Source organism: Esox lucius, chromosome 11 (assembly GCF_011004845.1).
Source record: "Esox lucius isolate fEsoLuc1 chromosome 11, fEsoLuc1.pri, whole genome shotgun sequence".
Lineage (NCBI taxonomy): Eukaryota > Metazoa > Chordata > Actinopteri > Esociformes > Esocidae > Esox > Esox lucius.
The window spans coordinates 41752544-41775785 of record NC_047579.1 but is presented as its reverse complement, the minus strand read 5'-3'; the positions used below and the strand labels follow the sequence as shown (position 1 = coordinate 41775785).

The 23242-nt window shown below is 45.2% G+C and overlaps 3 protein-coding genes across 4 annotated transcripts; 2 read left to right on the top strand and 1 right to left on the bottom strand.

Annotated features, from left to right (window-relative positions):
• Positions 1-950: 950 nt before the first annotated feature.
• mreg (melanoregulin) lies at positions 951-4750 on the top strand. The gene is made up of 5 exons (XM_010874778.4): positions 951-1962; positions 2122-2284; positions 3405-3495; positions 3605-3768; positions 3994-4750. Exons 1-5 carry the CDS (start codon positions 1868-1870, stop codon positions 4195-4197), a joined length of 717 nt encoding a protein of 238 aa, XP_010873080.1. The 5' UTR covers positions 951-1867; the 3' UTR covers positions 4198-4750.
• Positions 4751-9624: 4874 nt separating this feature from the next.
• Positions 9625-12083, top strand: tcap (titin-cap (telethonin)). The gene is made up of 2 exons (XM_010874777.5): positions 9625-10077; positions 10390-12083. The coding sequence occupies exons 1-2, from the start codon at positions 9929-9931 to the stop codon at positions 10778-10780; spliced, it is 540 nt and encodes a 179-aa protein (XP_010873079.1). The 5' UTR covers positions 9625-9928; the 3' UTR covers positions 10781-12083.
• A 2208-nt stretch (positions 12084-14291) lies between these two features.
• LOC105013323 (proline-rich protein 29) lies at positions 14292-23193 on the bottom strand. 2 transcript variants are annotated; one of them, XM_029123738.2, is made up of 6 exons: positions 23151-23193; positions 20635-20725; positions 17121-17242; positions 16402-16604; positions 16186-16299; positions 14292-14503 (listed from the first exon to the last, which is right to left on the bottom strand). In XM_029123738.2, exons 2-5 carry the CDS (start codon positions 20678-20680, stop codon positions 16203-16205), a joined length of 468 nt encoding a protein of 155 aa, XP_028979571.2. In that variant the 5' UTR covers positions 20681-20725; positions 23151-23193; the 3' UTR covers positions 14292-14503; positions 16186-16202. The 2 variants fall into 2 exon arrangements, with proteins under 2 accessions (XP_028979571.2, XP_010873077.2); XM_010874775.5 differs by lacking the exon at positions 23151-23193 and adding an exon at positions 21170-21299.
• Between the last annotated feature and the right edge of the window lie 49 nt (positions 23194-23242).

Below are 23242 nucleotides of genomic sequence, written 5' to 3'. Positions count from 1 at the left end.
GTATGTTTTGCATTGGTTCTTTTTTTCAGTTTTGTATGTTTACATGTTTATGACTTAGTTCATACATTGTTGATAATTTACTGAACTGTTTGTCTTTAGATATTTTACCAAAATACTGACCAACAATGTTTTTTTTTTTCTAACAGAAGAGCCTTGATTCTATAATTAAAATGTTGGAATTGACCAGTCTGTGTTCAGGAAGTCTTTTTATTGGTCGTGGAATGTCCTGAACAGTAAACTCGCCCCTGAACCCAGTTACAAACCGCCACGTGAAAACAGTAGTGTTTTGTATTAAAATTGTTGCTATGAAGAACATATGTTGTCCTGAACTCATTATGGGGTCACAGCATGATCAACAGACCTGCTCAGTAGGTCACCATGCAGGCCTGCTGCACATAGAAAGGCCAGGTTTATAACATATACACCTGAGATGACAGAAGGAGTGACATGGCTGTGAGGTTTCACACTGAAGGTGTCTGTGGTCACAACGAGCAGGGATTTTAATGGGCCTGTTCACTCCATTTCCCTGTCCGCCTCCCTCCACTCCCTCCAGTCTCGTCAGGCTTCTAGCCTCATTATGGCTCTGTACTGTCTTGCTTGAGGCTGGGGTGTTTATGTGATGATCATAACCCTGTGACTGAAGTTGGCCTCACATGCAGCCCGCCCCGCCCCGCCCCGTGAAGAGTTCTGCATGGGGTGTTCTCCATGCACATTAACATTTTGAACTGAGTCTGTTGTCCTCTTCTGCTTTTTGGTTGAGTGAGGTACATAACCTACACAACTTGGATAGCGATCATTCTGGGTCCCAAGCATTTTTCTTGTCTAGAACAATGTCAGGTCCACATGGACAGAATTAAGTCTGATGGGGTCTTTCATAAGAGGAGCACCCCATACTGTTGGGTCCATAATGAGGCCATTTCCTGATATCGTTTCACATAAAAAATGTGACTATTTCCAGTATGTGCACAGGGATGACTCTCTGACAAGACCAATCTATTTCTAAATAGGTACATTCCCAAAAACTACCGTGTGTTTTGGTTAAAGTCCTCTACCTGTGGCCTGCACTTCCTCTGAAGAGCATGTGGTGTTAGGTTTGTGATTGAATGGATGGGGTGGATGTGAACTGACTTAGCTGCATGGCATAGCTCTTGGCTTCCTGTTGCTGCTCAGGGGGGGGGCAGAGGATGGTTGGACTCACATGACTGAGACTGTGTGGGGTATTGTGTCTGCATCTTGATCTGTGGAGATTAGTGAGGCGGAGAGACGAGATCCCACTCGGTGCTCTGTGGTGAGGCGTCGTCCCAGCGTCCTCTCTCCAAGCTTCGTTTCTTCGGATTGGGTGGAAGGAACCTGTGCACGAATCTGGAGACCCTGGCTGGCTGCCCCGTCTGGACCTTACACATCAGGACGATCCCTCGACCGGTTTACACAGCGTGGATGTCAGACGAAGAATGGATTGCTCAGATCTAAAACCATTGTCTCATTGCTGGAAATGACATTTATCCATGACTTTGTTTAATGTGGTGTCAGACTGAACTGGGTGATATTCTCTAAACACACATTTTCTCAGTGTGGAGGCAGGATGTCAAAAAAGTTTAAGTAATACTGGCTTGATCAACTTCTCCAGCTTTGCTTGACATATGATGCTACTTTACTCCTGTGGATATTTATTCCTGTGGAGTGAAGATCGGTGGGTGTGATCAACGTTCCTCGGTAGCCCCAACCGCAAACTGCAAGAGGTGGAGAGTTTTGGACCACTGTACTGTGACTGAACAGGACTTGATCAACGGTACTGTAACTCTTCTGCACCTATCCCTGCCCACAATCCTCTCTCTACTTCCCAGCCCTCAGCCCCTCTACCTCAGAGATGGGGTCTGCCGCCAAGACCTTCTTTGCTCGGTTCTGTTGTTGCTGTTGCTGTGGCGATGATGAAAATGAGGAGGAAAAGGAACCTTTAATCAGGTATGTAACCACGAAACCCATCACCACGACAACCAGTGATACACCGACATATGTGCGCACCCATCACCTAGACAACCCGTAAAACACAGACGACCAAACGCCTGATGAATGATTGTGTGTGTGTGTTTTTTTCCCCACCAATTTGTTCATGTTTTAAAGCCATGACACTCTAGAGTACTTTGATCGTGAGGCCAAGAAGCGGAGGGACCAGGAGCAGAATCTATGGAGTGAGCCGGGTGACCCAAGTCACTCAGAAAGAGACGATGATCGTATCCTGTACAACCTCATCCAGAACAGGAACCAGACCCGCAGGGGCTCACTGGTACCCTAGGGGATATTAAGACAGAGACAAGGAGGCTGGGGGAGGGAGTGGGACAGAGAGAAGGAAGGGGGAGGGAGTGGGACAGAGAGAAGGAAGAGGACAAGGAGGCTGGGGGAGGGAGTGGGACAGAGAGAAGGAAGGGGGAGGGAGTGGGACAGAGAGGAGGAAGCAGACAAGGAGGCTGGGGGAGGGAGTGGGACAGAGAGAAGGAAGCTGGGGGAGGGAGTGGGACAGAGAGAAGGAAGAGGACAAGGAGGCTGGGGGAGGGAGTGGGACAGAGAGAATGAAGCTGGGGGAGGGAGTGGGACAGAGAGAAGGAAGAGGACAAGGAGGCTGGGGGAGGGAGTGGGACAGAGAGAAGGAAGCTGGGGGAGGGAGTGGGACAGAGAGAAGGAAGCTGGGGGAGGGAGTGGGACAGAGAGAAGGAAGAGGACAAGGAGGCTGGGGGAGGGAGTGGGACAGAGAGAAGGAAGAGGACAGAGAGGGAGGCGGATGGAGACACTGAAATAAAAAAACGGTGTTACATGCGACAGATCATGAATGCAGCAGTGCCTATATCAATCTGTCTTTGGCCTATATGTCACTTTTGGTTTGAATGCCAGCCTTACTGTATGACAACACAGAGAGTTGGTCACTGAGATGGAGGAACAAGTGGACGAAATGAGAAATCTGGGAAAAAGTCAAGATTTGTAATAGAAGGTTTTGCAGAGCTGAATACAGCCTTGTGCCCAGATCAGTCAGTAGATGGTGAAAATTGTGTCAGCTGTGTAGTATAGCATTAATAGTGTTTTGGGGCAGTAGTTGTGTAGTATAGCATTAATAGTGTTTTGGGGCAGTAGTTGTGTAGTATAGCATTAATAGTGTTTTGGGGCGGTAGTTGTGTAGTATAGCATTAATATTGTTTTGGGGCGGTAGTTGTGTAGTATAGCATCAATATTGTTTTGGGGCGGTAGTTGTGTAGTATAGCATCAATATTGTTTTGGGGCGGTAGTTGTGTAGTATAGCATCAATAGTGTTTTGGGGCGGTAGTTATGTAATATAGCATTAATAGTGTTTTGGGGCGGTAGTTGTGTAGTATTAATAGTGTGTGTTTGTAACCCTGAATCCTTTTCCACTTTAGGCACATCGGCGTCTGAGTGTGGACATTGAGTCTATGAGAGATATGCGTCGGGAAGTCAGGGACAAGTGGAAGATGATCCTGGAGAACCTAGGTGAGAACCAATGGAAAGGCGCAGTTAGGTACAGACAGAAGGTGACAACCAATGGTAGGCCGGGAAGCAGACAATGGGTCTCACTAACTGGCAAATCTCATTGGCTCAGGGTTCATGGCGGAGGCGGAGTCGCTGCTGACGGTGTCTGCCAGCGCGTCGTATGACCGAATGAGGAACGCCCCAGCGGCTCGCACCCTACTGCAGACGCTCCACTCAGAGACGTCCATCTTCAGCACCCGGGAGCCCCCACCAGAGAGATACCTCTTCATCCTGGTGAGAACAGGACGGGGGGGGGGGGGGACGGTCCATAATGACCACAGTGTCCCTCCCTTCACTTCCTACTGCACGGTCTGTTTGACGTAGATGACACCTCATGCTCTCCTCTTCCCTTTTCATTTCATGTATTCACTCTACGTGTCTTTCATCCTTGTACTCATTCTCCTTCCTGTCCCTCCTGCTCCCTCCATCCTTCCTACACCTCCCCTGTACTCCGCGCAGGACCGTCTCATATATCTAGATGCTGCAGACGACTTCGTGGCGAAGGCCAGGCGTTTCTACCCAAAGCGCGATAGCGATGACGAAGACGAGAACCCGTTGGCCGTCAACCTGCCGCTGTTACTGGCCCGAGTGAACCGTAATATGAACGGAGGAGGGAGTGGCGAGGAGGAAGATGAGAGCGAAGGAGAGGAGGAGAACTTCTAGACGGAACGTGAGATCGGGGACGCAGTGACCGTTGACTGTAGAAAGGGGGCAGTAGTTAGTTGATAATCTAGCTGGGTGGGTTTAGGGCTGTAACTTTGTTGAGGTTTCTCTTCCAGTTTTCATAAACACAAGGTTTAAACTAATATGACTCTGATTTTATTTTCTCTGTTTATGGCTGAGATTAGGGAGTGTTTTCATTGTACCACCCCCAATTGTTTATCCATCAGAGGCCCATGTTACACCTGCCTCTTAACATGCATCCATCATGCTGATCTCGTCATGATCTAATCTGCTTACACTTCAAAGAAATGATCCAAATCAGATCGTATTTTTGTCTTTGTATCCATGATCAGATTGTGGACGAGAGCAGGAATAAGGCTGTATGTTAGGAGAATGCGCGTGCCGGCCTTTAGTTATTCCTTCTGTTCATTCTTCTGTTGGTCTGCTGTAAATGCTGTGTACACAGAAACCTGCAGGGCTCAGACGTCCTGAGGGAACAGATTCCCCATCAGGTCTCTGGGTCTCATGATAATCAGCTCTTCTGTTTTCTCGTCACAAGATAGTATTTTTCTTTTATATATATATATATATATATGTATATATATATATATATATATATATATATATATATATATATAAACGTACATTTAAAAAAAATGTATTCATTGCAATGTGTGGAAAAGAAATTAAAGTATTTTAAAAAATGTTTTTCTCTACCTGCCCATGCTTATCAAGGGGAGCTTTGTTTGTTCGCAAAGTTTACAGAAATGAGTTTAGTGTCCCAATGACTAAACTTTGGTTGTTTGAGTGTGTGTGTGTGTGTTTGTGTGTGTGTGTGTGTGCGCGTGCGTCTGAACAGTGGTGGTTACAGCATGTTGCTCATGTTAGACAGGGTATGTAGCATGTTGTGAACAGTTGAAGAGGATTCAGTATGTCTCAATGGTTATATTGTAAAGTAGACATGGAAAATAAAGTAGAAACCTGACACCACCTGTGTGTGTGTGTGTGTGTGTGTGTGCGTGCGTGTGTGCGTGCCTGGCATTGCTTCAACACATGGAGCCAGGCTGTGATGACCCCCCTGTGTCCTCTGGGCATAATCTACAGTAACTATGTATTACCAGGCGCTGGTGATGTTTTAAACACGTCTATTTATCCGTGGCCACCGTGAGACACGCCCCGTAGAGATAACCTCCGGCCTGGCCCAGTCTGACCTGTCCTGGGCCTGCTCATCCCTCTGGAGCCACACATGTTGTGTGGATGTTTTGGTGGTCAGCTGCCTGTGATGTTACATAACACGGACACTCTGAGGAGGGCACGTCTCTGAACAAGGCAGCGGTCAGAAACACACACACATTCATTTAGACACACACACACACACACATTCATTTAGAAACACACACACATTCATTTAGACACACACACACATTCATTTAGAAACACACACACATTCATTTAGACACACACACACACACATTCATTTAGAAACACACACACATTCATTTAGACACACACACACATTCATTTAGACACACACACACACACATTCATTTAGAAACACACACACATTCATTTAGACACACACACACATTCATTTAGACACACACACACATTCATTTAGACACAAACACACGTTCATTTAGACCCACACACACAAACACCAACAGGTTGCTTTTTCAAAAAAAAATCCCAACAGACAAGTTGCTAAATCTGTCATTCTCAACTAACCAGCGCTAGGTTCACAGTCAATAATGGCTGGACGCCTGTTTGGATCTTTAACATCGACAAATGAATACATACCCTATAAAACATCACATCATGCTAAATGGAGGGAAACAGGCTTATGCTGAGTATGTTACATCGATCCTTGAGTAAATCTCTCATTTTCAATTCATTCTTTATTCGGCATGAGAAATGTGATGACATTGAAAAGTCAAGTGGAGCATTAGAAGGCTACTGTATAATAAATAAAAGTTAAAATAAAAACAATATGAAAATCTAAGTGAACTTTACTCAAGTTTTTAATGGCTAAAGACATTATTTTATAAGCTGTGCACAGCGTCATGTAAATTTCAAGGAGAATAAATAAACAGATGGTTATTATATTCACAACCTCGTTTATGTTCCACAGGCTGCCCTTTTTCTCATGACAGCAAGTCATAAATCTTGCAGCTGGGATTGCACATTTTGGTATTTCGCCTAACAAATATGGGAGTTTATCAATGTCTACAATGCACTCCATAAGAATTTGGACAGCGACACACGTTTTGTTCTTTTGGGTCTGTACTCCAGCACATTGGTCTCAAATGAAACAAATGACTAAGAGTTGAAAGTTCAGACTGTCATCTTTCATTTCAAGGTATTTACATCTTAGTGGCATATTCCCAGAAGTTTCTTGAGCCATTTTCCAGTGAACCGGTGGATGTTTCCAATGCAATTCTATAAAAAGAAAAACAAAACATACATCTGGGCTGCATATGTTTTCCTCATTCTTTCCAGTTCAACATGAACGTGTGTCATTAACTGATCGATTAATTGAAGATGAATCTTTATGATGATGGCCAGCTTGTCTTGGATAGACACTTTGGTCCTTGTGTTGTCAGTCACCCGCAACAGTCTCCAAATGCAACAAGCTCCTAACGCTGCCTAATAAGAGACAGCTGTGAAGTATGTTGTCAAAATACTTTGAGTCTTAGTTTGGGGGGAGGCTCTGTACAAAATGTGCCGTTATTTGGAAATGGTTTGTTTCGATGTGGATGACAATACCTTGAAATGAAAGCTGACACAGGGTCATTTAATCCAAATACAAAGTGCTGGAGTAAAACAAACTTGTGTCACTGTTCAAATATTTATGGGTTGAAACATATCTCTCTTCTCTCTAACATTCTGTATCTTTATCTCTTATGTGGCGTCGCCTGGATCACAATACATTCAGGGCTTAGCCCACCCCCCCGCCCCGCCCAGGACAGAAAGTACAGGGTTTTGAATGTACATGCGGAACATGTCAATGTACATTCTAGTGGCCTACACGTCTACATTATCATAATGCACGATCGGAATTATAGATGAATTGATTAGGGGCTATTTTTTTATTATTATAATTTTTGGTTAATTTGAGATCCGGGACTACAGCCCCGAACGCCCAGGCCTAACCACGCCACTGCCCAGCCCCTTTTGCAATTGAATGCCTTTGACCAGATAATCATGGAAAATGACACAGGGTTTTTAACCAACTTATCTTGTTAAATTACCGTTAAATAAAATTAAATACAATTGACACAAGTGACATCTCATTTAAGTGTCTCTTCCCAGAAGGTGAGTTTGACTTTAGTTATGTAACAGAGAGAAAACCCAGCCTGGTTCAGTGGAAGGAATGCCAGGGGGCAAGGTGATCTCTCTGGCCGGATCAACTTATCACCGCTCACCCACAGGGACCATCCAACGCTGAAGGCCTCATTAGAATGGAGATGTCACAATTAATCCAGAAACAGATACTGGTTGGGTCCACATCAGTCATGTACTTACTGCTTACCCAAATACATAATGTCACAGGTCAGGGGTCATTGTCAGTCTCTATTGTACTGTCTCTAATACAGTATGTGGTGGTAATAGAAGTATGAGTAAGAAAGTAACAGGCTTCAAGCATTTAACAGATACTTGGTGATTATCTTATTGAGTATCTGAACTGGTACTTAGTGATTATCTCAACAAAACTCTAAATAGTGATTATCTTGTCAAATGTCAAAATGTATTCAGTTATGTCGTTTGAAAAAGAGAATGATCTCACTATACAAGCTTTGAGACCTACTAGGTTTCTGCAATGGGAGTCCTGAACTGACATTTTATGGTTGCCATAGCTGCATAACACATTGTGTGTGTGTGTGTGTGTGTGTGCGTGGGTGTGGGTTTATGGGTGAGAGTGGGTGTGCAATAAGATATCTCACAGATAGCTCATCAGTACATACCCCAGACGTGATTCGGAAACATATTGCTGTAAGATGGGAGAATATAATGAAGTATAACATTTCTGGTCATTTGCTTAAAGACAGTCAATAACACGGGTATGACGAAATGTATATGTTTCCCTATATAACAAGGAGTTAGGCCAGAGACAGGGTATACAGCCAATGTAACATGGCAACATGTTGGTGTATCAGCCCGTAGTCATCGTATATTGGTCATATGCCACACCTTCTCCCTCTTCATGGCTGAAATAATTTGGGTTGTTTAAAACAAATGTATTACGTCAACATACGAACTTCATTACCTGTGCTGTGTTTGACCTTAAGTTGAGGAGAAATACAGTACAATTGAGATGTATACTGTATATGTTGTTGCTATAGTAAAATACCTATCCACCTATGTCAGGTAGATGTGTGAAGTATTGAAATACATTAAGGAATAAATGAGTATTTCATTTGAGAATGTAGCTGACAGCGAAAGACACACGAGTGACCGTGTTCTTACCATTGAAGGTGGTACATGTAGAATGAAACCAGTGCTTGAACCAGAAGGATGAGTCACTGCAAACACTGTCTGGTAGTGACAAGAAGAAATGTTGATGTAATATGTTGATGTGTGTGTGTGTGTGTGTGTGTGTGTCAGCAAGTGTATGTACAAGAGACAGAGAGACAGAATCTATGACTGTAACCTGAGAGGCTGTTGGCTGGAGTGTGTCTTTGTCATCAGACCAATACATCACAGACAGTTAAAACACAGTTATATCAATGACAAAATGGCACAAAAACACTGTTAAAAGGGTCTGAGCATGGCTCATCAGCTGGACAACAGATATAGGTAAAGTGAATGTTTAAAAAGTGTGTTGATATGTGGTATCAGCCGGGTAAAAATCAGTTCCTTGCGTCAGCCTACAGGACATCTCTGTAAAATGTCAACTGGAAGAAATGTGATCCGAAATGGTTGCTGAAAGAGACTTCCCTAAACTCAGCACTTTCTCACTAGTTTGCCATCAAGATAACTGTCAGGTTGACCCTCTGTATGTAGGCTTAGCTATGTACATCCACATATATATATATATATTCTCTCTTGGGGCAATAGAGGTTCCACTCAGCATGTATGTAGCGTCGATAGCATGGGGTAATCTCTTTCCACATTAGTGTTCTGCCATCAGGTATTACACATACATCAGGACATAAGCTCTATTAAGATGCCCCCTGTTAGAAGTCCCCCCCCCCCCGGTGTGATCCCGTGTGTTTACAAGTCTCTGAACGCCGGCTCTGATGTCGCTCTCAACTATGACATTCCCCACTTGGCTTGATAACCAGCTGTCCCTCAACTTAGCGTGTGTGTGCTGGGATGAGATGATTACAGAGGGGATTGGGGGGGTTTAATGTGGGTGTCAGGAGATTCTGAGTACAATTACCGGTAACCCCCCCCCCCATAACCCCTTCTTAAAAGCCCCCTGAGCGCGTGTCACTTCCAGCTCCCGGGGCGCAGTGGAAGGTGGGCCGCTTCTGGTGTCCAGTGTCAGTGCACAACTGTCTGTGGAGTGACAGCATCGCTTAGAAATAGAAGCGGGGCATCTATAAAACACGTTAGACAGTCACTGGTCTAGAAACAGTCAGCCGAGACAGCCAGACCATCACCACAGACGCAGGACACAAAGAGAGCGCAGAGTACCTGGTCTGCCAACCACACACACAGACAGCCGGACAGCAGGACAGCCAGTCTGACACTCCAGGAACTTGTTGGACCCACCCAGAGAGCCGTGAGGATGCAGCTGTGTACCGTGGTTGAGAAGCGCGCTGGGGCCGTGGTGGGGGCGGAGCTGGCCTGCCGAGTCTGCGAGGAGAACAAGGCTCAGAGGGAGAGTTACTCCGCAGACTGGAACAGCGTCAACGTGAAGACCCGGACCATGGACAGGTGAGTGACGGGCGATAGGGCCAACGGTATCCACTGCCTGTCCGGCCTCGGACGTATTGGAGAACACTAAGGAATTACTGGGGATGTAAAACCTTAAACAGCCATGGATAACTTCTGAGCAGCTCCTACATGTACTGCCCCGGGGGGTAGTCGTACTCAAAACTACATGGCTGTATAATATAGTTTGGTTATGATTAAGTGTAATCGGCTGAACCTGCTGAGTATAACATGAATTCTCTGCATGTTACTGAGGGACCGCTGAAGCTAATCACTAGGCGACGTGTAACCGTGTACCTTAATGGCGTCCCACAGGCAATCGATGAGCATGAAGGACAACTCCCATCGTGAGACCTACACTCGGCAGTGGGAGGCTCGCTCCCTGACCCAGGCCTGCCCGTCGGGGGTCTACAGAGTGGGCACCATGGAGAGGGGCGTTAGGGAGCACCAGCTCCTGCCCAAAAGGAACACCCTGCCCCTGCCCATCTTCACCCCCGCACAGCTTGGCGTCAGGCTGGGCCGCGGAGAGCCACACACCGAGGAGGACCTCCGGGCCTTCCCCATCCCCGATGGCGGCTGCCCTGGCAAGAGGGCCGTGGCGGAGATCACCCAGGACCTGCCCCCCGTCAAGCCACTCAGGATGGAGTTCGCCAAGGCACCCAAAGCCCTGGGCCGCTCCATGTCTCAGGAGGTCCAGAGAGGGTGAACAAAGTCAATGGGAAGGAGAGGGAGAGGGGGTGTTAGGGAGAACGGTCGTAGGGCTCGGCCAATCAGAATACAGCATGGAGACGTGTATAGATTTATTCCTAGTCAGTTTGTTCCATCCCTATATCCTAGTCGAGCAAACCGTGTACACCTTTACACTTTCAAACCGTGTACACCTTTACACTTTCAAACCGTGTACACCTTTACCCTTTCAAACCGTGTACACCTTTACCCTTTCAAACCGTGTACACCTTTACACTTTCAAACCGTGTACACCTTTACACTTTCAAACCGTGTACACCTTTACACTTTCAAACCGTGTACACCTTTACACTTTCAATGGGTGTTACATATATAGCAGGGATGATAAGGCTGGTGCTCTACTGTTATAGAAATGACTATCTGATGGGCCGTTTTGAGCGACATAAAGACAGACAACCTGTTCAGCAGTGTGTTCTTTCAGCCGTGCCATGAGCTAATCTCCCTGTTGACTGGAAATGCCTCATGGCCTGGTCACGTCTACACGCTGAACGAACCGCACCTGCCTCCTCCCAGGCTGAATTCTCTCGTGGGTAAGCCCCATAGCACGGCAGGGTCTCCTGACCACGTTGTCTGCAGAAGTACGTCCTGAGCCACCGGTCAAACAATGACAGTCACCCTTTACCAGATTGAGATGGCAGGATGGTTTTAAATGCAAAATCCAATTTAGATATGAGGATTTTTTTCTTGGAAGTATTCAATGGTGTTTACGGAGGTGTTCGTGTAGAAAGAACATGCAGATATGTAGAGGGTTGGTAGACAGACAATTCTAGATATCAAAAGAGGGCTTGAAAAGTGACAGAAAGAACAGAAGAGATTTTATGAATCGAACAGAGAAACTGAAGATGAGGGCAGGGTTAGGGTTAGGGTTTGGGCTCAACACACTGTCATATCCCTCTCTCTCTTTTTAAACAACACTGTCCTCCCCCAGACCTCCTAGGGCATTTCATACTCTCCTGGGTGAGGGACAAAATGGTACAAATGCCATCTCACACCTGGACAAGAAACCTTTGAGAGTGTTCCCACGTCTGGACTGACTACCTGTACGATCGAGACTATTCATCTAGTGTGACTTAATAAAGTGACCTTTGACCCGTGTATGTTTTGAAGTGCCTTGTCATCTTGCCTTGATTTACAGTTGACATCTGTTGGTGGAGTTGGCCAACAGAATGATGTGAGCCTGTATCGGTTTTCATGTGTTGTGTTTAAAATGTTTTCCTATAGAGTTATTTTTCTAAAATAAAATCTGAAGTGCTTTTCCTACATTTTTGAGCCTGATGACCTGTCTTCATATTGCATGGCATTACACAAGAAACCCAAAGTAAAGCTACATGCACAGATGTTTGTTTTTCTATTCTTGTGGGGAAGCAGAAAACCCAAAAGGCACGCTCCCTATCCCCAAACCCTAATTCTAACCTGTAATGCATAAACCACAACTGTAACTATCAGCCTAAATCGAATAGTTGTTTCCCTAATGCAAACCAGACAACAGATCAGGCTGGTTTACGATGGATATGTCAGGTTCTCCTATCTTTGTAAAAACTATTGTTAGACCTGGACACACACACACACATACACACACACACACACTGTGATTATAGAGGGAGCAATAATGAGTCATCTTAACTACCCGTCTAACTTGTGTTCTGGCCACTACAGTAACAGGCAGACTTTATGAGCACCAGTAGATGTTGTGTCTGCTGGAGACTGTAACATGTTTCTTTCCCTGTCACAACTTCCTGTTCCTGTCAATGATCTTTCATGCTCTATCCTCAGCAGGCTAGGGTATCACTGACTCTGTCCAGGACACACTGTTCCACTCTAGGCCGTAACACTGGTATACCGCTCTCTGTCCCTACTCTTTCATCTCTGCTCTCTTCTTACAACTGACACTTACTCCTATTAATCATGTCCTCACTTCCCCTCCTACCCCCCCCCCCCTTTTCTCAATCTCTCTGCCCCGACCCCCAACTTTGCAACTGAGCCCTATTCAGTCAAACACGCATTCACGTTTTTACCTATTTTTCAGCTAACTACAAGCCTAGTGTGTCTAGTCAATCATAACATCCATGTCTAGTTAATCAGAAGCGTGTGGGAACAGGAGGAATGTTGGATATGATGATGCTGCCCCAGACATTAATATGGCTGCATTGAATCAGACCCAGCCCTAGAGAGGCTCAATGTAGTGGTCCGGGTATATTTAGCTAGCAGGGTAAACACTACTATCACCATAGAGACAGCTGTATCTGCCTGTTGTTCTTCTCTGAGAGTTTAATCCCTCACGGTTTTATCGGCGCTCTGTGCCCACGGGTCCACTCTTTTTTCTCCGTATCTAGACATTCAACGCCCCTCTCATACCACCCCTAAACCCTAATCTGCCACGCCCCAAACAGGGACAGCCAGATTCCACCACGGACACCAGCCAACCCTGTAAACCCCCTTCCTCAGGCCAGGGAATGTCAGATGACATGGTGAGTGAGGTTCATGCGGAAAAACGTGAGACAGCACGGACTTCCCAAAGTCTACGTTATCTGATATCTCCCCACCAGGATCCATGTGCCACTGACACATTTCAGAGCAGATGTTAACATCGTCCTGTGTTGATATCTTCAGGTTATTTGTCATTTTTGTCCCCCAGAGCGACTTACGGAAGCAGTAAGGGTCAAGAGCCTTGGTCGAGGGCACATGGATGGCTTGCGTACCTTGACGTCTCTGGCATTTGAACCAGCAGTCTCTGGGTTACTGGCCCGATGTTCCTTTCCACTCGTCTGTGGTTCATGACCACCATGATAAACAAGACTATTGACACATTCAGGGGTTAATGGAGTCAGTTCGCTGCTGATCTTCTCGCTTCTTTGTCACGGTTGCGGCAACACTTCCTGTGGTCATGGGAGGTTATTCTGTGGAACTGAATGTCTGAAAGTGCAGTAGCGTAGAGTCACAGCGAACGGCTGTCAAAACAACACAGGACGCTGTTCATTTGCCTTGTGACCTGCGGTATCAATGGGCTCTTAAGGCCTTACGTAACTCTGGTATCGGTGTGTAATTCTCTGGAAGGGTGCGAGTGCACCTCCAGACACACTGATGGTAACGCACACAAAAAATCACAGAGTAATGGAACCACTCACTAACACATTCCAGTACGTACACCCACTTGCACATACACACATATATTTACAGTATATATATATATATATACACACAGACACACACAAACACACACAAACATGCCAGAAACTCTCCAAAATAACAAATCACACAAGCTCAAAGCCCGCTGTCTTGTCATGACAAAGGTGACACTGCTCCCTGCTGGATATATTGTGTAATGCATGTTGAAATAAGGACAAAACAACCGCTGTATATAAGTGTGAAAGCAGTGAAAACTTTCTTAAATAACAACTGAGTAATGGTGAATTAGCAATTTTCTTTAATCAAAACAACACGTAGAAGAACAACAGTCTTTGAAAGGTCGAAATTAAAGTGTGTGAATACAAAAATACAAAATACAGGGAACTACTTGTGCAAGACTCAGCAACAATTCCACCGTTACTGTTATTACCGAGCTGTATTTTAGTTTTCTGTGGCAATATGATGTCCAGCCAGTGAGGGAGGTGATCTTGCAGGTGGCTGTCATCACGGTCTTCTCTCCGTGGTGTCATAGTCCACTACACATTCATGACAGACGCTGGGGGGGAGACCAAAAGCGTCCGATGAAAACACTCCGACCGGGTGTTTGCTATAATCAGCCTCATTATCGCCCCCAGTTGGCCATTCACCCACCCCGACAGACACACCACCGGCGCCGCCGCCATCATCCGTACCGTGGGCTTCAACACCGGCAGCGCCAAACAACCACAACGCCGTGCTAATTGGTTGCTACAGTAGATTCTACCTGTCAGAGGAGGGTAACAGCATGTCTAACACCCCGCCCCCACCCCCCACCCCCTGTAAAGTTCTGCACATACCACAGCTGATTATTGTTGTAACTCCCTACCTGCGTTTAAGCCAAAAGGCCTCTGAGGAGGTGTGGAGTATATATGGCTAATACAACACGGCTTAAGCTGTTTTCTGGGGGGTGGTCTAATTGTGTTGGTAAATGCTTTATAAGTGCAATAAGGCATCTTGGGGTTTCTTGTGCTATGATATACACTCACCTAAAGGATTATTAGGAACACCTGTTCAATTTCTCATTAATGCAATGATCTCATCAACCAATCACATGGCAGTTGCTTCAATGCATTTAGGGGTGTGGTCCTGGTCAAGACAATCTCCTGAACTCCAGACTGAATGTCAGAATGGGAAAGAAAGGTGATTTAAGCAATTTGGAGCGTGGCATGGTTGGTTGTTGGTGCCAGACGGGCCGGTCTGAGTATTTCACAATCTGCTCAGTTACTGGGATTTTCACGCACAACCATTTCTAGGGTTTACAAAGAATGGTGTGAAAAGGGAAAAACATCCAGTATGCGGCAGTCCTGTGGGCGAAAATGCCTTGTTGATGCTAGAGGTCAGAGGAGAATGGGCTGACTGATTCAAGCTGATAGAAGAGCAACTTTGACTGAAATAACCACTTGTTACAACCGAGGTATACAGCAAAGCATTTGTGAAGCCACAACACGCACAACCTTGAGGCGGATGGGCTACAACAGCAGAAGACCCCACCGGGTACCACTCATCTCCACTACAAATAGGAAAAAGAGGCTACAATTTGCACGAGCTCACCAAAATTGGACAGTTGAAGACTGGAAGAATGTTGCCTGGTCTGATGAGTCTCGATTTCTGTTGAGACATTCAGATGGAAGAGTCAGAATTTGCCGTAAACAGAATGAGAACATGGATCCATCATGCCTTGTTACCACTGTGCAGGCTGGTGGTGGTGGTGTAATGGTGTGGGGGATGTTTTCTTGGCACACTTTAGGCCATGTCCATCCCTTTATGACCACCATGTACCCATCCTCTGATGGCTACTTCCAGCAGGATAATGCACCATGTCACAAAGCTTGAATCATTTCAAATTGGTTTCTTGAACATGACAATGAGTTCACTGTACTGAAATGGCCCCCACCAGATCTCAACCCAATAGAGCATCTTTGGGATGTGGTAGAACGGGAGCTTCGTGCCCTGGATGTGCATCCCACAAATCTCCATCAACTGCAAGATGCTATCCAATCAATATGGGCCAACATTTCTAAAGAATGCTTTCAGCACCTTGTTGAATCAGTGCCACGTAGAATTAAGGCAGTTCTGAAGGCAAAAGGGGGTCAAACACAGTATTAGTATGGTGTTCCTAATAATCCTTTAGGTGAGTGTATATATAGCTTTGTTTTGTGTATGTATAGTGACAGTATGCACCAAGTGCTGCATTTATACCTGTGGCAGGTGGGACGTCAGCGCTGGACAGGGGCGGAGGTGGGACGGCCCTCCTGGATGACAGGGCCCACAGTTCCGGCAGTGCTGGAAGAGGGCAGAGGCGGGACGGCCCTCCTGGATGACAACGTAGATGCATATCATCATTATCTCAGTCTGTCACCAACACGTCAACCTGCCGGGAGTTAGTGGGTGAAGACAGGGTTGTGAATGTGTCACCTGATGATGTCTCTGTGCGGGGAGCTGTGTGCTGGCTCTGGGGGTTCAGGGGCGTTGTGGTAGACCAGGCTGGGGTGGAGCTGGGGTGGAGGCACCCAGGCGGGGTAGGGCAGGTAGGCCATGGCAGGCTGATAGTGGTAGTGATAGTGGTACACCTCCTCCACCTCCTCCTCCTGCTGAAAGATCTCCAGAATCCTGCTGGCCTGGACGGGGGATACAAGCAGTCCTTTCAGACAGTGGCCCCTTATTGCCTCTGATCAACAGTGGTTTATTACAGGGATGTTGAGGCATATCCTACTATCCTACTGTTGGACAAAGAGGCACATCCTCATTCTCTACTGTTGGACAATGAGGCATATCATATTGGAGCCTCAGCATAACAATTGAACTTCCTAGTATCTATAACAACAAAAAACAAATTCTAAAACTAACATTTAGGTTCACTAGCGAGCGTGGGGAGCAACTCTGCTCACCTATTTTTAAACATCATATCAGATGAAGAAAATCTCAGTTTATTGAAACAGGTGTCTGATGAGTATGCTACCCACAGACAGGATGAATGGCTGACAGGAAACCTCAGGGTTTGGTGGAGGGTGGAGGTAGGAACAGCCTAATGTCTATACCTCAGAGATGGGAGGAGGGTGGTGGTGGGAATAGCCACAAGACTGTACTTCAGGGGAGGGTGGAGGAATGGGCTGTGAATAGCCCAATGACTGTACCTCACGGCTGGGCGGTGGCTGGTTCTGGGAATAGTCAGTTGAGCTGAGGGCTGACATGGTCATGTTGTTCATAATGACCTGGTGCATCTGGGAATTCTGGATCATAATCAGCTCCACCAGGTCTGCAAAATAACAGAATGAAATTATCCCATGCACGCACGCAGACACGTACAGATACTTACAGTCCCTTTGGAGAGCATTCAGACACCTTCCCAGAGGCTATACGGAATCCCACCAACGTGCTTCAATGTAGGGAAGGTATTAGCCAGGTGATGAGCGTTCGGTTTTCAGGCCTAACAGTCTGATTTTGGTCTCAAAAGACCAGAGAATCTGTCTCCTCGTGCTCTGCATCCCCCAGGCAGCAGGTAGTATGTTTTTTACTATGGAATGGTTTCTTCCCAGTCAGCCTACCAGAAAGGTCAGATTGTTAAAGTGCTGCAGAGATGGTTGTCCTTCTGGCATGTTCTCCCATCTCTGCAGAGAAACTCTGACGTTCTGGTAAAGTGGCCACTGGGTTCTTCGTCACCTCCCTGACCAAGGCCCTTCTCGCCCGGTTACTGAGTTGGGCAGGACGGCCGGCTCTAGGAAGAGTCTTGCTGGTTCCAATCATCTTCCATTTCACAATTGATGGAGCTCACTGTGCTCCTGGGAACACTTTAGCTAATGTTTTATAACCTTCCCCAGATCTATGCCTTGACACAATTCTTACTGTGACGTCTACAGTGAGTTCCTTGGACGTGTATGCCTTACTAAATAACATCCAATTAATTTAATTTTCCACATATGGACTCCAATCAACATCTAGAGGATCAAAGTACACAGAATTTTAGGTCAAATTTGGAGCTCATGGCAAATGGTCTGAATACCTATGTACATGAGATAATTCTGTTTTTTATTTTCAATAAATTGGCAAACATTTTAAAAATCTGTTTTTGCTTTGTCATTATGGGGTAACATGTAGATCAAAGCAAACAAAATATATTAGAAATGAAGCCTATGACACATCAAAACATGGAGAAAGTGAAAGGGACTGAACATTTTCAGAAGACACTGCACATCCACACACATACACACACACACACCTGTGGCATTTACACCTCCTGGAAGCTCTTCTATATGCCTGTTCTGCTATCCTATCCATTCAGGGACAATCAACCCATTTCATCCGGCATGTCCAGTCATGAGCTATAAATAAAATCTCTCATTCTCACTTTCGTTTTCTATCCTACCTTCAATTTCTGTCTGGCATAGACCAACACTGTTGTTGGGCTGAAAAAAATGATGACAGCCGTGATCTCACATTATGCAACACAACTGTTTCACTACACAACTTCATCCAAACATTTCATCCAAATGAGACGGCGCCGACTCCATGAAAGATTTCAGAAATGATGCGGGTATTGATATGAACCTTCATGTAAGTGACTTGGAATTAAGAGGAGCAGGAAGGTCAGTCAGACCAAACAATCACTGCCCTGGCCCTAGTGATACGCAGGCAGACATGGATGAGGTGCTATAAAGGTCAAGCAATTACGGATGGTCTAGCTCTTGCTCTTAGTTCCTACTGGCTCCGACAGTGACTCACAGTCACAGTTTCATTGACACAGACACACACACACCTATATGTCAGCCATTAGGATGACTTTTTCCAGAGTGGCTGACATACATGATGTATTATCTATGCGTTATTATTGTGTGCATTCTACTCATGTGCAATGGAAAAATTTATATAACTCGTAGCATTCCTATTGTATTACCCTAATTGAATATAAGCTACAAGACTACATAGCGACATGAGCGATGTAGCATCCCATCAAATAATGTCATGGTTCAGAGATTCAGTTAAACAATCACCACACCATGCTAAATTCTGTTGGTTTTTATTTTGTTTTTGTTTGTTTATAACCATTCTGTATGTCATATCCGGAGGTGTAAAACGTACAAAGTTACTTGGCTGTGTTCACCAGGTGAGGGACATTCCTCATTTAGACCTAAATGACCCGATACAGGTGGTTAATTCTGATCTCAATAAAGAACTTCCCTCACCTGGTGAACACAGACATGTACTATTAGACAACTGGCTAAGTAAGAGCACATTCTCTTTACAAGTCCAGCAATGCACTATTTTTAGCCTCGCTGGCCCTGTCCAGGAGTAATTTTGGACCAAGCCACAGTGTCCCCAGACTGTCCATGCTACAATAGAGTGTGCGGCCAGGGTTAGGGTCAGTGCGTTCCGCCTGGTGGAATTCTTATATGTAATGGTTCGGTATCTCCTAACCATCAGACAATGCCTTAATACTACCTGACCTCGTGACTTTTCACTGTCCCTATCCCCTGCCCACCCTGACACTTTCTGTGATGTGTTTTCTAAGTTTAAAAGCCATCCTAAGGAAAATAGATCAAGGCCTGTGGTGGAACAATTATAGAAAATTATGTTTGTGATTTCCAACTCTGGGGCAAATTGAACTAGAACATAAAGGGGGGGGGGGGGGGGGTAAAGGTTCTTGCTGAAATACGTTCAATTTAGGCACATTTGTGGAGAATCTCTCTGGTAACCCCTACTGCCTCTGATCTGGCAGACGCAGGGAACTCATTTCTACAGTGCTGGAGCATGCCTCTGGCAATCCGTAAATGTAATAAAATAAGAACGTTGGCTGCCTGGTTTGATCAACATAAGTAATATGTAAGTATTAGTACTTTTATTTTTGAAATGTTTTTAAAAAATCATACTTTTTTCACTCAAATAGTATTTTACAGTAGGGAGACTTTGACTTTTACAATTTTTATGATTGTATCTTTAACTCAAGTTTGACAATTGGTGAACATGCCACTGAGATCCAGCATTTACCTAATGACTTTGATTGGCACAAGGGTCATTAATAATCAACAGCAATTAATTAGTCACACGCGGTATCTCAGACACCACAAGGCCCCACTTTCACCGAAGTCATGCATCTTGCCTCAGAGATCCAGCATAAAGAAAATCCAGCACGGATCATGTTGGTTTGGACTGTGGTTGTCTTCTATTTATTAGGGATTGATTGGTGTATATTACTGTTGGTTGGTTGTTTTAGATTAGATTAGAACATTTACAAGTATTTTCGTGTATTAACTGTATGTAGCCTATATTACAAGTGGAATATATAGATGTGCAATGAGGGCAAATGTTTTAGAACTGAAACTTGTAAAGGCAAATGTTATGAAACAAACAACAGCCAGTCATTGTTTGCAGCCGCTGGTTTGAAATGTGATTTTGAGATAGGCTATATTGTGATATCCTTGCTGATTTCAAGGTGTCTTGCTGTGTTTTGAAGCACTCTTAAATAGGCTACTGTATGTTTTTTTAAATGGTTAAATAAAGAACATAATAGAATACATTCAACCCAGGCACACGCACCCACACACAGACACACACAAAATGCATGTCAAAAAAGCTGCAAGAAAAAGTTTTCCCTTCCTGACAGCCTCGGTTCAGTACCACGGCCTGCATGGTTGCCAGCCATACTGTACCTACCCTGCTTGACATGTCCTTGTTGGATGGGGGAAGTGGGGGGTGACATGGCAGCAGAGAGCTGCTGTATGATGGTGTTGGGCCACTCCAGAGCCTAGAAAGAGTCGATGTGGGACAGTAATGAGGATCTCTGCCTGGAGGCATATAGCCAGGGAGAATATCAATCTCCCATATCTAATACTGCCTGGGTTGAACTACTATTGAGAGGCAGGCAATTTCTTCCCACTCACTCAACACTTCATAGGAGCTACGCCTGATAAAACATCCAATTAAAACTTTAACGCGCCTTTGAGATATGCCTCGAGAAGATATGCGTCATCAAGATATCAATAGGCCTATACTAAAAAGCACACTAGTTGTAATTGCTGAATATATCTCCTTGATAATGCCGCACATTGTCAAAGACAAGCAGAAAGAAACACCTATCTTCACAAATAAGGCTGTTAAATATTACATAGGATTACAGTTTCTATATGCCAGTGAACTTCTACAAGCCAGTCAATTGTACTGTTAAAAAAAACATGTTGGCCACACTTACAGGATGTTGAATTATATGGACGTTCTGTGTGTCCTGGTCACACTGCTGATACTGAGGGCAAGTATTTTCGGTCCAGGCCATGGAGTTAACAGAGATGAACCTCGTCTTGCTCTAACCCTGGCACGTAGTTTAAATGCATCCGTTGGGTTGCCAAGACATCCAAGCGCAAACAACGGCCAAGGCGCAAGTCTTTGTTCGCATTGCGCGACAACTATTTTGATGTTGGCTGGTGAAAACATTTGACAATTGATCTTGACAGCTATGCCTTAAAGGTAGCAATCCATGCATCTAAAATAGTTAATCAATATAATTATCTTAGCAGATTAACCGAACAATGGGTCTGTCAAGTGACAGGGACAAAAACAGGTGTGCTGCGGCCATACGTCTCTGGGTCTTACTAAATTGAGCGGACTAACCATGTGTTTGAAAGAGGCAGCTGATTGTGGCATTGTGATGTGCACCGATTGAGAAAAATGTTGGTCTGTATATGGAAACGCAGGCAGTGTTGCGGACAGCTGGGTGGGAAAGACCTGGGCCGACAATTTCACTTTATAGACTCCTCTAATTACAGCTTCCATAACAGCTTCCATAAGTTTTCCGCTGTGACTCCTGCTATCTCTGTACTTCCTCCGATGTTTCTCTACTCTCCTTTCTCCCATAGCTGTCACCCTCTCCCACGCGGATCCCTCCACCGAGCTCAGAGAATTTCAAACGGTGTAATTAATCAATGCGCGCCAGGAAAGATCGTCTCTATTTTTAAAAACCCTGTCACCATGTGGCCAAACTGAAACAAAAGATAACGGTGAGGAAAACGAAGCCCGGACATCAGCCGGTGATACCCCATACAACCGGTCTACAAAAGAATAAATATTGGCCTCAACACAGCACATTATAATGACACCAGAGAATTTAGTTACGCAGCCACTCCGTTTAATGAAATTGGGCTATGGGCCATCAAATATGTTTTTACGTGATAGGCCTACTTGAAAAATGTATTAATTATATTCAATTCAGTTCAAGAGTAGTGGGGCGGAAGTGTCTGGGAGCGAACGAGACATGCATAGTTTAACCAGAGTAAAAATGATGTCATGAAGAAAAGTGTTTCTCGGTTGTCACCATAGGAAAACCTGTGTCTGTTACTGTGGGGTAAATCTTTTAACAGGAACGTTTGGGTTCCAGGTTGAACCTTGTTGTTTCCTCAGTGGAAAGGGCCCTACAAGTAAACCAAAAGGGTTCTATATGGAACTTAAGGAATTGTACCTGGGGCGAAAGGGGTTCCACCAGGAACTAAAAGGTTTTCCCCAAAACCTTTTTTCAGAGCGTACGGTAGGCCAGTGGAAACAATATACAGTACTCTATCCAACATTCTTCTTCAGTGCAGATTGTGAAGCCTGCATCTAAATTATTATTTAAATAACCTTCAGTAATATTTTATGGAAACACACACTGTGGACGGATGGACGGACAGCGTAGGTTAAGGGTTAGCTCCATCCCATTAGGCTTAATTATTTAAACTCCAAGTCCTTGATGAAACCTCAGGCCTGTGAGAAGTTTGGCTACCCCCCTCATCACATCTCGCACACACACACCATCAACGTTAACTCAACACTGACTCAGCGTTAACTCAACATTAACTCAATCCTGCCGCTGAACGCGTTTCGAGAAAAGGAGATGCGTCGCTGCAAATGTTATCCCATTACTGTAAATGTTATCCTATTAGCACATTAATTTTTTTTCTGCTGGTGTTGTCACTATGAACAGGTGGTATTTAATAGGCTGTGGATAAGAGCGTCTGCTAAATGAATAAAATGTCAAATGTTAGGTTAGGCTTTTTCTCCAGCTCCTCTCCGGCCCTCACTCTGACTCACCTGTTTTCATTCTGACTCCCCTTCTTTGCCACCCCCCCCCAACCCCCCCCCCCCCCCCCACCCACCCACCCACCCCACCCCCTGCGGCATGTGCTCAAGAACATGGCCATTACCTTTCTCCGTTCCTATGGCAACGCTACCCTGCTCTTGCAGCTCTGAGGCAATGGTGGTAGCAGTGATAGTATGTGCGCTGACTGGGGCTTGT